Source organism: Mustela putorius, unplaced genomic scaffold (assembly GCF_011764305.1).
Source record: "Mustela putorius furo isolate JIRA1106 unplaced genomic scaffold, ASM1176430v1.1 tig00000238_pilon_pilon_pilon, whole genome shotgun sequence".
Classification (NCBI taxonomy): domain Eukaryota; kingdom Metazoa; phylum Chordata; class Mammalia; order Carnivora; family Mustelidae; genus Mustela; species Mustela putorius.
This window is the reverse complement of record NW_025421324.1, coordinates 332,638-348,807: the sequence shown is the minus strand read 5'-3', so window position 1 is coordinate 348,807 and position 16,170 is coordinate 332,638. Positions and strand designations below refer to the sequence as shown.

At 38.2% G+C, this 16,170-nt stretch overlaps 1 protein-coding gene across 1 annotated transcript; it reads left to right on the top strand.

Annotated features, from left to right (window-relative positions):
• The first annotated feature begins 482 nt into the window (after positions 1-482).
• Positions 483-1,430, top strand: LOC101686858 (olfactory receptor 56A3-like). The gene has a single exon (XM_004779038.1). It carries the CDS (start codon positions 483-485, stop codon positions 1,428-1,430), a length of 948 nt encoding a protein of 315 aa, XP_004779095.1.
• Positions 1,431-16,170: the final 14,740 nt, after the last annotated feature.

Sequence of the window (16,170 nt, the reverse complement as noted above, 5' to 3'; positions counted from 1 at the left end):
CTAAGTAATTCCTTCTCTTCTCTTTAGTTTCTGTTGAGAAATAGGAATTCTCTTAAACACTTCTATTAAAAATAAATCTTGAAGAAATTAAACCTGTATAAACAAACTGTATTTCCCCAGTACTTTATACTGCTTAAAATGATAGGAATGTCCTAGAATCATGTCACAAAGAATGCACAGATAAATTCACATGGCTCTGGATGACCTGCTAGGACTCATGGGTTTCACCCAAGAGAAGCAAATTATTCTAAATTCATGTGTCTTGAGTCAGTAGCTAATTTTTTAATATTTAAATTTTTTTTATAAACACATAATGTATTATTAGCCTCAGGGGTATAGGTCTGTGAATCACCAGGTTTACACACTTCACAGCACTCACCATAGCACATACCCTCCCCAATGTCCATAACCCCATCAGTACCTAATTTTTACCTTAATTTTACAGATCACTAAAAGAAAACTATTGAAATATATGATAAAAGATGATAGCACACCCAAACAGCACCATCTCCACTGAGGTTTCAGACTTCCTCCTGAATTGTTTGGTCAGGTCCCCCAGCTGGAACTTCTGGTTGTCCCTGTTCCTCAGCTTCCTCTTCCTCCTGGCCATGGGGGCCAATGGTGTTCTTCTGGTCACCATCCGGCTGGAGGTCTCTCTGCATGAGCCCATGTACTACCTACTCAGCATTCTCTCCCTGTTGGACATTGTGGTCTGCCTCACTGTCATCCCCAAAGTCCTTGCCATATTTTGGTTTGACCTCAAGTCCATCAGCTTCTATGCCTGCTTCCTCCAGATGTACATCATGAATTGCTTCCTTGCCATGGAGTCTTGCACTTTTATGGTCATGGCCTATGACCGCTATGTGGCCATTTGCCACCCACTGAGGTACCCATCTGTAATCACTGACCAATTTGTAGCAAAGGCTTCTGTTTTTATTTTGGCCAGAAATGGTATTTTAACAGTGCCTATCCCCATTCTATCATCCCGACTCAATTACTGTGGGAGAAATGTCATTGAGAACTGTATCTGTGCCAGTATGTCAGTCTCCAAGCTCTCCTGTGATGATATCACCATTAATCGCCTCTACCAGTTTGCTGTAGGCTGGACACTACTAGGATCTGATCTCATCCTCATCTTCCTCTCCTACAGCCTCATCCTTCGAGCTGTGCTGAAACTCAAGGCAGAGGGTGCTGTGGCCAAGGCCCTGAGCACTTGTGGCTCCCATTTCATTCTTATCCTCTTCTTCAGCACCATCCTTCTGGTCTTTGTGCTCACTCTTGTGGTGAAGAAGAAGGTCTCCCCTGATGTGCCAGTCTTGCTCAATGTTCTCCACCATGTCATCTTCTCAGCCCTCAACCCCATTGTTTATGGAGTGCGAACCCAGGAGATCAAGCAAGGAATACAGAGGTTATTAAAGAAAGTGTGGTAGTAAGGACAACTGGGTCTCTGCATTCATACTATAGGATGAATTTTGAGTCAATAATGTGTGAATGGGCTGAAATACATATCTGTGAGTTGTAATTCAACCTGGGTAATTTGGATATTGTGTCTTCTTTAATAAAACTTAAGATTCATTGTAGTCCCCTTTTCTCTAACTTCTTCTTTAACAATATGCTTGACCCCATTTGCTTTTTCCTCATACACAATATCCTATTTTTACAAAAGGCTGGGATTCCTTGGGGTAGGCTTTACAGTTAAATAATTATGTTCCTGAATATACAGCTGTTATTAGGTCATGCATTTACATTCATATATACACAACTATGGATATTTTGGATAGAGTTGTGCAAAGTGTAATGTGTTCTTATTCTTATTTCCATATGGGGAAAGGGAACATATTTGAGACAAAGAAATTGGAATGAAATTTCAATCCTGAATGATGGAAAGTTGCTTGTGATTTATTATTGGTTCTGCAACTGGGTGGTCTTTGGAAATATGCATTGCAGGAGGACAGGGATTTGATATGGAGCATTGTGCAACAATTAACAATGAGTTTGATTAGATTTAAGAGACTCCTAAATTCTCTGCAGTAGGTTAGTTTGTGCTTTGGACATTTATCTTTTGGATCCAGGGTTTCATAGTTTATGGTATGCACACATAGCTCTTCTAATGATTTAAAGATGATAAGGATTAAAATATGGGCCAGTAATAATAATTTAAAATATCAAACACATAATACCTGAGCATTGTTTGTATTAAATAGACAGATTCTTTTTTTTAAAATTTTTTATTTTTTATAAACATATATTTTTATCCCCAGGGGTACAGGTCTGTGAATTACCAGGTTTACACACTTCACAGCATTCACCAAAGCACATACCCTCCCCAATGTCCATAATCCCACCCCCTTCTCCCAAACCCCCTCCCCCCAGCAACCCTCAGTTTGTTTTGTGAGATTAAGAGTCACTTATGGTTTGTCTCCCTCCCAATCCCATTTTTTTTTTTTTTGATTTATTTATTTGTTTGAGGTGGGGGTAGAAAGTGAGAGAGAGAGAGAGAGCGCCAGTAGGGGGCAGGACAGAGGGAGAATCTTCAAGCTGACTCCTGATGAGTGTGGAGCTGGAAGAGGACTGGAGTTCACCACTTATGAGACTATTACCTGAGCCAAAACCAAGAGTCAGAAGTTTCATCAACTGAGCCACCAGATGTCTCAAATTGGAGAGTTTCTAAGCCCTGAGAATTCTGTTAACTATTAAAACACAAATATAGATAGAACCTTGTTTTTAATCAGTCTCTTTTTAAAGATTATTTATTTATTTATTTGACAGACAGAGATCACAAATAGGCAGAGAGGCAGGCAGAGAGAGAGGAGGAAGCAGGCTCCCTGCCAAGCAGAGAGCCTGATGCAGGGCTCGATCCCAGGACCCTGGGATCATGACCTGAGCCAAAGGCAGAGGCTTTAAAACACTGAGCCACCCTGGTGTCCCTAATCAGTCTCTTTTGAGTTCCTGATGGGATGGAGCCCCAGTTGTTCACAGCAGTAACTTATTCATCAATGAATCCTATATTACCCCTGAACCAAAAAGGAGCAGTTCCCGTGGAGTTTGTAGGAAAGACTTCACCAGAGAACTAGCTACCATTCAAAATATAGCTCCAACTGTCTGAAGCAAGAAATAATAAACTTGTACAGACATAGCAGTAACTAATTCTATCAAAAGAATAGTATTTTTGGAGTTGACTAGAGCAACTACAGATTGCACACATTACACTAGCTGTTGCCCCAGACCTTATTTGGCTTACCAAATTTACATGAATGTTAGGGCCAATTTAATGTTAAAACCTGTTTAACTATTAGGGTCTGCTTAGCCAGAGTGACTCCATATTGCCATATTGTTGTTTACATCCATGGACTTCATTCCAGGAATAAACACCCCAGCAGTTCCAGGTAACAGTTCTGGGTATTGATTCTAGGAGTAAATGCCTTAACAATAGAAGCCACATACCTTGGGTCTGTGGTTATGTCCTATAAAACCAGCCTGTGAGATTGGGATGGGGTCACTCTCTTTGGAGGCCACCCTGCCGGTCAGTCTGACTTCTAATGCGTGGCATAGAATAAAGCTTTGCATAACTTTCACTTTGTCTCAGTCTTGTTCCTTTGATAACAGACCCCAACAATGAACACCTGGGGCCTCATGAAGGTTCCCTATGAGTATATAGAAGGGGAGGGAAAATCTCAGGTTTATTAATAAATGAGTCAGTTCATGATGTGTAGGGTAGAAGTAGACTGTTGCCACATGCAGCCTCAATCATGGGTCAACCACAAAGATGGAGACAGTGCTACGAGCAGTACAACTGGTCATCAACTTGGTGTAAAGAAGGCTTAGTAAGATTTCAAAATCAGAGGTTAGGGGAAAATATGTGAATAGCCTAAGGGGTATTCTAAATCTAAGGGGATTTGACACAAAACTTGCAGATCTAAAATGGCTTATATTAATGCCCACTTCAGAGGCTGTGTCAGGGAAGAAGAGACAATGAACAATGAGGGCTAGAAGTTGTGACTTCTAGAAATTCTAATTGTATGTGGGAGAAATCTAGAATGAGTTGTAAAGGAGTGAGGTGGGGTACATTATTTACAGTTTCTGAACCAAATGTAGTAGCAGGAATATCTTAAATCTTTTCTGAGAGGGGTGCCTGGGTGGCTCAGTCATTAAGCATCTGCCTTTGGCTCAGATCATGATCCCAGGCTCCTGGGATGGAGTCCAGCATCTGGCTCCCTGCTCAGCAGGAAGCCTGCTTCTCCTCTCCCACTGCCCCCTGCTTGTATTCCCTCTCTTGCTGTCTCTGTCTCTGTCAAATAATAAATAAAATCTTTAAAAAAAAATGTTTCCTGAGAAATTGTGGTAGGCACCATCTTGGAGAACTAGTGGCAGGACAGAGCTAACTCACAGGAATGGGAAGATCTGACTAGTATAGGTGTAGGCTAATGATCAGTGCTCTGCCCTGTCCCTTCTGTGCTTTCATTATATACCACACAATTCTGCAGATACCTGGGATTCTGCTGGGAGTACCTTCTGTCTGGAGAAGCTTGCTGGGCTCCTGGTTGGGGAAGGACCAAAGCATTCAGGAATTAAAAACTTAAAAACAGTTTTCAAATAATGATGGATAGAAGTTATGGTGATATATTTCTGATTCCTTGGGTCATCACTTGTATCTGTCTACTACCAAAGTTCTATCCTGATTCATCTTGGTGACCATTGTTTTAATAATGGTGCTAGAAGCAAGTTATATTACAGAATATCCCTGCATGTGTGATGGAAAAATATTTGAGATGTTATTGAGTTCTCACTGGATTCAAACTTTTTAAAAAAGATTTTATTTATTTATTTGACACAGAGAGATCACAAGTAGGCAAAGAGGCAGGCAGAGAGAGGGGGAAGCAGGCTAACTGCTGAGCAGAGGTTCCAATGCAGGGCTTGATCCCAGGACTCTGAGATCATGACCTGAGCTGAAGGCAGAGGTTTAACCCACTGAGACACCCAGGTGCCCCTGGATTCAATCTTTCTTTACCTCAATAGGTATTGAGGTATGTGGGTCACTAGGAAGTACATAAGAAACACCAGAGGCCAGACTTAAGAGAATAATATTAACTTCAGAGATTGCTTGCTGAGGAAATGAGGTTATCTTTCTAGCTATTTTCTTTCCTTTCTTTTTTAAATTATATTCAGTTAACCAACATATAGTACATCATTAGTTTTTGATGTAGTGTTCAATGATTCATTAGTTGTGTGCTCATCATAACACATGCCCTCCTTAATACCCATCACCTAGCTACCCTGTCCTCCCATCCCACCTCCCTTCTGTAACCCTCAGTTTGCTTCCAGGGGTCCAGAGATATTTTCTTTTAGAAAGTCACACTTTTTTGTCACCTGAATGGAAAATGTATATATATATATATATATATATATATATATATATATATATATATATACACATTGGCTGCGTTGTATGTATGTGATTCAAACTTACTTTTCAAAACTAACTAAACTGAAATATAAGAGAATTAGTCAATTCACAAAAGGAAACTAAAAACTTAAATGGACACTTATGTGTTATGTGCCAGGAGAATTATCATATATATCATATCATCATTATTATATATATCATATATAACATATAATATATATATATATACACATAAAGTATAAATCTCACATAACTTGTTATATATGATTATCATATATATCATATCTCCTGGCATATATAATATATATATATATACATAAAGTGTGTGTGTTGTGTGTGTGTGAAATCCACATTTTAAGATAATTTTGGCACATAAGTTTCCATTTAAGTTTTTAGTTTCCTTTTGTGAATTGACTAATTCTCTTATATTTCAGTTTAGTTAGTTTTGAAAAGTAAGTTTGAATCACATACATACAACGCAGCCAATAGTGGAGCAATGACCATGGACATGTAATGAGGGCAAGAACATAATGAGTGATGTCTCTGGTAAAGTTTTTGTCACGTTAGTTTAAAAAGTCAGTAGGGGATAAAGCACAGGTATAATGCAATAGTACTTGAAAGTGTTTAGAATATAAATTCTGCATTGTGATTTTTTTTTCCTTTTAGCTGAACCCAACTGCTACACACACATACACTCTCTCTCACACAAACTATATAGAATGTGTGTGTGTGTGTTATATATATATGTGTGTGTGTGTGTGTGTGTGTGTGATCAATCAAGGCTTGGGCAGCTGATGATCAAACAGCTTTAGGGTTAAGAATTCTTAAGAATTCTTAAGATCTGCTTTGTCCTGACCCCATAGATAACAGGGTTGGGTGCTGGGGGAACCATCATATATATAGATTCACCAGAAATATGTGAATATAACCAGGGATGCTATGACCAAAGCGGTGGGTCAGAAAAAAGAAAAATTCTGGGATGTAGAAGATGAGCATGACACAGACATGGGAGTCTCAAGTGTTGAGAGCCTTGAATTGGGCATTCCATGATGGTAAATGAAAGACTGTGTAGAGTATCTTCACATAGGAGAAACCAATTACGATAAGGTCAATAAATCCCACAGAAAAGGCAACCATCCCAAATAAACTATTGGTTCTGATACTGGTACGGGAAAGATGGGCAATGCCCATGTGCTCACAATAGGTGTGGGGATGATATGGGCACCACAGAATGACAATAGCAAGAGGAGGAACACACAAGGAATAACAAAGGTTAAAGATCTTACAATCATGACTATACTTAGAATGGTCACCACCTTGTTCGTAAGTATCATGTATATCTCAGGAGATTGCAGATGGCAATGTAGCAGTCTATAGCCATGACTGTGAGTATCCCATACTCTAGGCCAGTGCATGGATGAATCATAAACATCTGTGTAAAGCAGGCATCAAAAAGTATTTCCCTGAAATTGAACCAGAAGATGCCCAGCATCTTGGAGATAGTGGCAGTGGATAGGCTTAGGTCAGTGAAGGCCAACATTGCCAGGAAGTAAAACATGGGCTGATGGAGACTAGGCTCAGTCTGAATAATAAAAAGGATTATAATGTTCCCCAGGAAAGCAATCAGATATACAGTGCAAAAAGGGAAACCAATATAGAGATGAAAATTTTCCAAGGCTGGAATCCCCAGAAGGACAAAGAAGGAAGGATGGGATTGAGTGGTGTTGCAATAGGCCATCTTCATAGTTGCTGGTTACTATTTTCACACTGTGTGAGGACTCCAAACTCATCCATGTTATTCTTTCAGGTCATGGAAAAACATGGAATTAATTATCTGCCTTAATATGTAGCAGAAGACCCTGGAGTAGAAAGTGAGAAATGGTTTAAAAACCTCCCAAATATAAACATAACAAATAGCATGGAGGACAAGAGGAGATGGAGAGGAGAGGGGAGTTGAGGGAAATTGGAAGGGGAGGTGAACCATGAGAGACTATGGACTCTGAAAAACAATCTGAGGGTTTTGAAGGGGCAGGGGGTGGGAGGTTGGGGGAACCAGGTGGTGGGTATTAGAGTGGGCATGGATTGTATGGAGCACTGGGTGCGGTGCAAAAACAATGAATACTGTTACGCTGAAAAGAAATAAAAATTAAAAAAAAAAAATAAATAAAAAACTTCCCAAATATAGAACTGACCAGGTTCTGGACATCTTGTTTTTCTGTCCAAGACACATCCCAAACTTGATACTCTGTCAACAGTGCTAGGAATTATGTAAAGTGTACTTGTGTTTTAGGGCAATTTCCATAATATCACAATGGAGAATTGGTTGGAGGGACATATTAGAGTTTCAAGTAAGCAGAGTGAAAGATGATGCTAGCCTGATATAAACAAATAGTAGTGGGCATGGAGAGGCAATGGCATATACTGTAAACAGGGAACAGTGTTTGATGTGATTTGGGAGATGAAAGAGAGCCAGGATTCTGTGTTGGGCAAATAGACAAATATTGGTGCTATTCAAGGAGATAGAGAACATAATGGGAGTGAGTTTTATTTTTGTGTATTTTAGTTATGAGGGTAGGTGTTGACCTCAGTTTTAAATATGTAGATAGTAAGTAGCAATTCTCAGCAGGCAGAATATCAGTTAAACTCCTTTCACTATTTAAGCCCAGTTTTGGTGTGTCAGTGAGTTTATAAAGAACCAAAAATTCCATGCATGTGACTGTAGGAACAACAGGATTCATGTGATTAAGACAGTGTCATATTTTGTCCCACCCCCCATGTTCATAATATTTAATCTTTGGAGAGCTCTATTGGAGGGAATATCATAATAGTGAATGAATGTCTTTGTATCCTCAAAGCCCTCTCCAATAGCTGCTGTCTGCTGTGGAGGTAGAGACAGGGGCCATTCTCAGAGATGACAAATTAAATGTCTTCAAAAAAAAGTCTCACAAATGTGGTATATGGGGATTTGTGGATTTGCTCTAATTATGCACCTACCTGTGTTAAAATGTACTGTAAAATATTGAGTAAGTCAAACAAAATAATTAAGCAGGTTGAATGTTGTCTATGGCACATTTCTATTTGGATTACTCATTTTCCACCTAGTGACATTTAGCAAAGCCTCAGAAATGAAAATCTACAGTGCAGCAGGAAAGTTCTCAAATGGTAGAAATTGCTAATGGATGATACCAAAATTGAGTGTTCTGAGGTGGGGGGGGAGGGGTTTAAACATATTTGTAAAGTATAGAATAAACAAAATTGAAAATATTTTTCTGGAGCCTATTATAGCCTTTAAGTATTCATATGTAAATATTCAGACTCTAAAAAATAAGAACTTTATAATTAAGATATTAAATGAGATATTAAACTATAATTCAATATTAAAAAAATTAAAGGGATTTGCAGCATATCCTTAAGTTAGGAAGACAAAAAATCGATGTAATTAGGCAGCTAGAATTTAATTCCCAGCAGAACAGTTATTATAATGGAAAGACTTGAGTCTCTTGAGTCCCCAAAGTCCTTTTGAGACATAAATATTTCAAGTATTTACTTACTTAGTACTTATCATTGACTTTGTAGTTGTTGTTATTAAATGTGGGAATAGCTATGGGAATAGGTATATATAGTATATATGCTGCTGATAAAGAAATAGTCTTATTTTTGTAATGCTTACATTCTAAGTTAGGAAGGAAGACAATAAGCAGGAAAAAATAATTAAATCACTCTAGATAAAAACAAGTGTTATGAAAAAAAATTAAATATAATTAAAAATAAACAATAAGAATAGAAACAAACTAATTAAAAAAGGAGAAACCTAAACAGATACTTCTAAAAAAAAAGATAAAAAATGTTCAAGGTGTAGGGATAGAGGGCACATACCTCAATATCATCAAAGCCATCTATGAAAAACCCACTGCAAATATCATTCTCAATGGAGAAAAACTGAAAGCTTTTCCGCTAAGGTCAGGAACACGGCAGGGATGTCCATTATCACCACTGCTATTCAACATAGTACTAGAGGTCCTAGCCTCAGCAATCAGACAACAAAAGGAAGTTAAAGGCATCCAAATCGGCAAAGAAGAAGTCAAATTATCACTCTTCGCAGATGATATGATACTATATGTGGAAAACCCAAAAGACTCCACTCCAAAACTGCTAGAACGTATACAGGAATTCAGTAAAGTGTCAGGATATAAAATCAATGCACAGAAATCAGTTGCATTTCTCTACACCAACAGCAAGACAGAAGAAAGAGAAATTAAGGAGTCAATCCCATTTACAATTGCATCCAAAACCACAAGATACCTAGGAATAAACCTAACCAAAGAGGCACAGAATCTATACTCAGAAAACTATAAAGTACTCATGAAAGAAATTGAGGAAGACACAAAGAAATGGAAAAATGTTCCATGCTCCTGGATTGGAAGAATAAATATTGTGAAAATGTCTATGCTACCTAAAGCAATCTACACATTTAATGCAATTCCTATCAAAGTACCATCCATCTTTTTCAAAGAAATGGAACAAATAATGCTAAAATTTATATGGAACCAGAAAAGACCTCGAATAGCCAAAGAAATATTGAAAAAGAAAGCCAACGTTGGTGGCATCACAATTCCGGACTTCAAGCTCTATTACAAAGCTGTCATCATCAAGACAGCATGGTACTGGCACAAAAACAGACACATAGATCAATGGAACAGAATAGAGAACCCAGAAATAGACCCTCAACTCTACAGTCAACGAATCTTCGACAAAGCAGGAAAGACTGTCCAATGGAAAAAAGACAGCCTCTTCAATAAATGGTGCTGGGAAAATTGGACAGCCACATGCAGAAAAATGAAATTGGACCATTTCCTTACACCACACACAAAAATAGACTCAAAATGGATGAAGGACCTCAATGTGTGAAAGGAATCCATCAAAATCCTTGAGGAGAATACAGACAGCAACCTCTTCGACCTCTGCCACAGCAACATCTTCCTTGGAATAATGCAAAAGGCAAGGGAAGCAAGGGAAAAAATGAACTACTGGGACTTCATCAAGATCAAAAGCTTTTGCACAGCAAAGGAAACAGTTAACAAAATCAAAAGACAACTGACAGAATGGGAGAAGATATTTGCAAACGACATATCAGATAAAGGACTAGTGTCCAGAATCTATAAAGAACTTAGCAAACTCAACACCCAGAGAACAAATAATCTAATCAAGAAATGGGCAGAGGACATGAACAGACATTTCTGCAAAGAAGACATCCAGATGGCCAACAGACACATGAAAAAGTGCTCCATATCACTCGGCATCAGGGAAATACAAATCAAAACCACAATGCGATATCACCTCACACCAGTCAGAATGGCTAAAATCAACAAGTCAGGAAATGACAGATGCTGGCGAGGATGTGGAGAAAGGGGAACCCTCCTACACTGTTGGTGGGAATGCAAACTGGTGCAGCCACTCTGGAAAACAACATGGAGGTTCCTCAAAATGTTGAAAATAGTACTGCCCTATCATCCAGCAATTGTACTATTGGGTATTTACCCTAAAGATACAAACGTAGTGATCCAAAGGGGCACGTGCACCCGAATGTTTATAGCAGCAATGTCCACAATAGCCAAACTATGGAAAGAACCTAGATGTCCATCAACGGATGAATGGATCAAGAAGATGTGGTATATATACACAATGGAATACTATGCAGCCATCAAAAGAAATGAAATCTTGCCATTTGCGACAACATGGATGGAACTAGGGCGTATCATGCTTAGCGAAATAAGTCAAGCAGAGAAAGACAACTATCATATGATCTCCCTGATATGAGGAAGTGGTGATGCAAAATGGGGGCTTAAGTGGGTACGAGAAGAATCAATGAAAGAAGATGGGATTGGTAGGGAGACAAACCATAAGTGACTCTTAATCTCACAAAACAAACTGAGGGTTGCTGGGGGGAGGGGGTTTGGGAGAAGGGGGTGGGATTATGGACATTGGGGAGGGTATGTGCTTGGGTGAGTGCTGTGAAGTGTGTAAACCTGGTGATTCACAGACCTGTACCCCTGGGGATAAAAATATATGTTTATTAAAAATAAAAAATTAATAAAAAAAAGAAGAAAAAAAATTGTAAAAGTAATAATGCTCATGATGGAAAGTTTAGAAACCATGAAAAGTGGAGAGACAAAAATAAAAGCCCTCTTCCTGGAAAAAAAAATGTTCAATAGCAAATAAAGAGGTATTTACCATCATTAGTTACCATGGAAATGAAAATTAATATCCCAAACTGATTCCATTTTACACTCCTGGAATGGCTAAATTTAAAATGATTCACATTATCTGTTGCTGAAGAGGACATGGAATAATGGAACTCATACAGTTGCTAGTAGGTGTGTGAAATATGCAACTACTTTAGAAAATTCTTTGGCATGTTTCTTAAGAAGGTAAGCATCTCCATTCTTAGATATATACCAAAAGAAATAAATATCCAGTAGACTTGTCAAATAGACAATTAGATATATATAGCTGAAGCTCAAAAAAGGACATGGTTGAATATATGAATATATGAATACAAATACACACACACACACACACACACAGGAGTTATTGGTGTGTGATGTATTTAATACATGTCATCTGCATTGTATATATCAGTGGAAGAATGAAGAAGAAAAACTATAAAAACAAGAATTAACATTACATATTCTAATTTACTGTTTTTCTGCAGGTTGCATATCAATATTTTATGGTTCACCATGTGGTAATGAAAAACATATAGAATATGGACTTGATTGGAGAAGTGTCTGTTCAAATCTTCTGCCCATTTTTTGATATGATTGCCTGTTTTGTGTGTGTTGAGTTTGAGGAGTTCATTATAGATCCTGGATATCAACCTTTTGTCTGTACTGTCATTTGCAAATATCTTCTCCCATTCTGTGGGTAGTCTCTTTGTTTTGTTGACTGTTTCCTTTGCTGTGCAGAAGCTTTGATTTTGATGAAGTCCCAAAAGTTTATTTTCGCTTTTGTTTCCTTTGCCTTTAGAGACATATCTTGAAAGAAGTTGCTATGGCTGATATCGAAGAGATTACTGCCTATATTCTCCTCTAGGATTCTGATGGATTCCTGTCTCACGTTGAGGTCTTTTATCCATTTTGAGGTTATCTTTGTGTACGGTGTAAGAGAATGGTCGAGTTTCATTCTTCTACATATAGCTGCCCAGTTTTCCCAGCACCATTTATTGAAGAGACTTTTTTTTTTCCCACTGTATATATTTTCCTGTTTTTTTTTTTTAATTTTTTCAATTTATTTATTTTCAGAAAAACAGTATTCATTATTTTTTCACCACACCCAGTGCTCCATGCAATCCATGCCCTCTATAATACCTGGTATTCCAACCTTCCACCCCCCACCCCCCGGAACTTCAAAACCCTCAGATTGTTTTTCAGAGTCCATAGTCTCTCATGATTCACCTCCCCTACATATCAAAAAATGGGAAGAAGATATGAACAGACACTTCTCCCATCAAGACATACAAATGGCTATCAGACACATGAAAAAATGTTCATCATCACTAGCCATCAGGGAGATTCAAATTAAAACCACATTGAGATATCACCTTACACCAGTTAGAATGGCCAAAATTAACAAAACAGGAAACAACATGTGTTGTAGAGGATGTGGAGAAAGGGGAACCCTTTTCCACTGTTGGTGGGAATGCAAGTTGGTGCAGCCTCTTTGGAGAACAGTGTGGAGATTCCTCAAGAAATTAAAAATAGAACTTCCCTATGACCCTGCCATTGCACCCCTGGGTATTTACCCCAAATATACAGATGTCGTGAAAAGAAGGGCCATCTGTACCCCAATGTTTATAGCAGCAATGGCCATGGTCGCCAAACTATGGAAAGAACCAAGATGCCCTTCAACGGATGAATGGATAAGGAAGATGTGGTCCATATACACTATGGAGTATTTTTTCCTGTTTTGTCAATGATTAATTGACCATAGATTTGAGGGTCCATATCTGGGCTCTCTACTCTGTTCCATTGGTCTATGTGTCTGTTTTTATGCCAGTACCATGCTGTCTTGGTGATCACAGCTTTGTAATAAAGCTTGAAATCAGGTAATGCAATGCCCTCTGTTTTATTTTTGTTATTCAACATTTCCTTAGCGATTTGGGGTCTCTTCTGATTCCATATAAATTTTTGGATTATTTTCTCCAGCTCTTTGAAGAATACTGGTGGAATTTTGATCAGAATGGCATTAAAAGTATAGATTGCTCTAGGCAGTATAGACATTTTAATAATGTTTATTCTTCCAATCCAAGAGCATGGAATGGTCTTCCATCTTTTTGTGACTTCTTCAATTTCTTTCATGAGTGTTCTGTAGTTACTCAAGTACAGATCCTTTACCTCTTTGGTTATGTTTATTCTCAGGTATCTTATGGTTCTTGGTGCTATAGTAAATGGAATCGATTCTCTAATTTCCCTTTCTGTATTTTCATTGTTAGTGTATAAGAAAGCCACTGATTTTTGCACATTGAAGCAGTGATCAAAAACCTCCCAGGAAAACAAGAGCCCAGGACCTGACAGATTCCCTGGGGAATTCTACCAAACTTTCAAAGAAGAAATATCACCTATTCTCCTGAAGCTATTTCAAAAAATTGAAGCAGAAGGAAAACTTCCAGTATCTTTCTATGAAGCCAGCATTACCCTGATACCCAAACCATGCAAAGACCCTACCAAAAAGGAGAATTTCAGACCGATATCAATGATGAATATGGTTGCTAAGATTCGCAACAAGATCCTAGCAGACAGGATCCAACAGTACATTAAAAAGATTATCCACCATGACCAGGTGGGATTCATCCCTGGGCTACAAGGATGGTTTGAAATTCATAAATCAATCAATGTGATACTACAAATTAATATGAGAAGAGAGAAGAACCACATGGTCCTCTCAATTGATGCAGAAAAAGCATTTGACAAAATCCAGCATCCGTTCGTCATTAAAACGCTTTCAAGTATAGGGATAGAGGGAACATTCCTGAACTTCATCAAATCTATCTATAAAGACCCACAGCAAATATCATCCTCAATGGGAAAAAGCTTGCAGCCTTCCCGTTGAGATCAGGAACAAGACAAGGATGCCCACTTTCACCACTCTTGTTCAACATAGTATTAGAAGTCCTAGCAAAAGCAATCAGACAACAAAGGGAAATAAAAGGTATCCAAATTGGTAATGAAGAAGTCAAACTCTCTCTCTTTGCAGATGACATGATTCTTTATATGGAAAACCTAAAAGACTCTGCCCCCAACCTACTAGAACTCATACAGCAATTCAGCAACGTGGCAGCATACAAAGTCAATGTGCAGAAATCAGTGGCTTTGTTTTTCCTTATATTTTAAACATCTATTAAGAATCATTTCCTTTACTCCATCCCCTTCTTTCATGGACTATGTAATAAATGTCTCTAAGTCATCTTACTCTTTTTGTGATCTCTTCTTCTGCACTTAGTTTCTATCATTATAGAAAATCCATTATGCCATGGGGAGCCAACTTACCAACAGTTTTAACAGCTCTTCCATCTTCCAGAAGGGTCACTGTCTGGATGCTGCAACCTCTAGAGTTTGTGGAGTGATCATTTATAGTGAGTAAGAATTTTAGTGATCCTTTATACTTCCCAGATGTATTTGTTTCCTGGGGCTCCTGAGGGCTAGAGCATGGAAAAAGGACTTCCTAAGTAGTCAAGCTAAAGCTGACTATTTCCTTGGTGTCAGTTTGTCTCAAAACCATGGTTTTGCATTGTTATGTGGGCTTTTTAACTGTTAATGGTGGCACTGGGAGAGGTCACCTTACAGGAGCAACACATACTGGTCAGACTGGAATAAGGAAACACAAGTCCTCACTTTTATAAGTCATTTCATAATTTTTAAAAGTCCTCTGGAATATCAGGAATAGAACCTATTTACTATTTTATTTAACAGGAAGTCAAACTCAGAAGACTCAGACAGAATTCGATCTTACCCAATCTTGGCCAGGGAAAAAACTAAAATCAAAGTCTACTAAATTCCTAACCCAGTGCTCTTTCTAATGAATGCTTCAGAGTATTCTCCTTTATTCACAGGTTATGTGTGCAGATTTGGCCTCAAACTATGATAATAACAATGAGGCAGGGCTTCTAGTTAGTTTCCTATGATGCAATGTCTTAAATATCTTTGATGAGTTCTAGCCCAATGATAATATTAAGGATATTCAGAAAACCAGGGGTAAAATTCAGGTCCAACTCTGAAGGCCAGAGAATCAAAAGCTCTGATGGTGTAAGTCCTAGTCTAAAAGTAGGAGAAGACTTATGTCCAGTTCAAGCACACAGGCAGAGAGTGAGAGTGAGTGAGTGAGAGAGAAAGAGAGAGAGAATTCTCCTTTCCCTTACCTTTTTATTTTCTTCAAATCCTCAATGGTTTGAATGGGGAGAACATTCTTACTAAACCTACCAAATAAAATCATAATCTCTTTCAGAAACACATTCAGGCACACAAGAAATAAAGTTTAACTGAATGCCTGGTGGCTCAATCAAGTTGACATGTAAAATTAACCATCAACTAGGTGGAAACCTAGGTAAAACCTAGACAAAAGGCCTTTGGAATAAAAATCAGTAGCATCAGGATATCTAATAGTTCCAGGATGATATATTGAAAAGGAAATTACTTGCAATATCATACTTGTCACAAATAAGATTGCAATATAACCATTTTTTTTGTACTCCCCATTCTGACCAAGGGGTC

Coding starts and splice junctions, on each gene's coding strand:
- LOC101686858 (XM_004779038.1), top strand. CDS start 483: ATGATAGCACACCCAAACAGCACCATCTCCACTGAGGTTTCAGACTTC.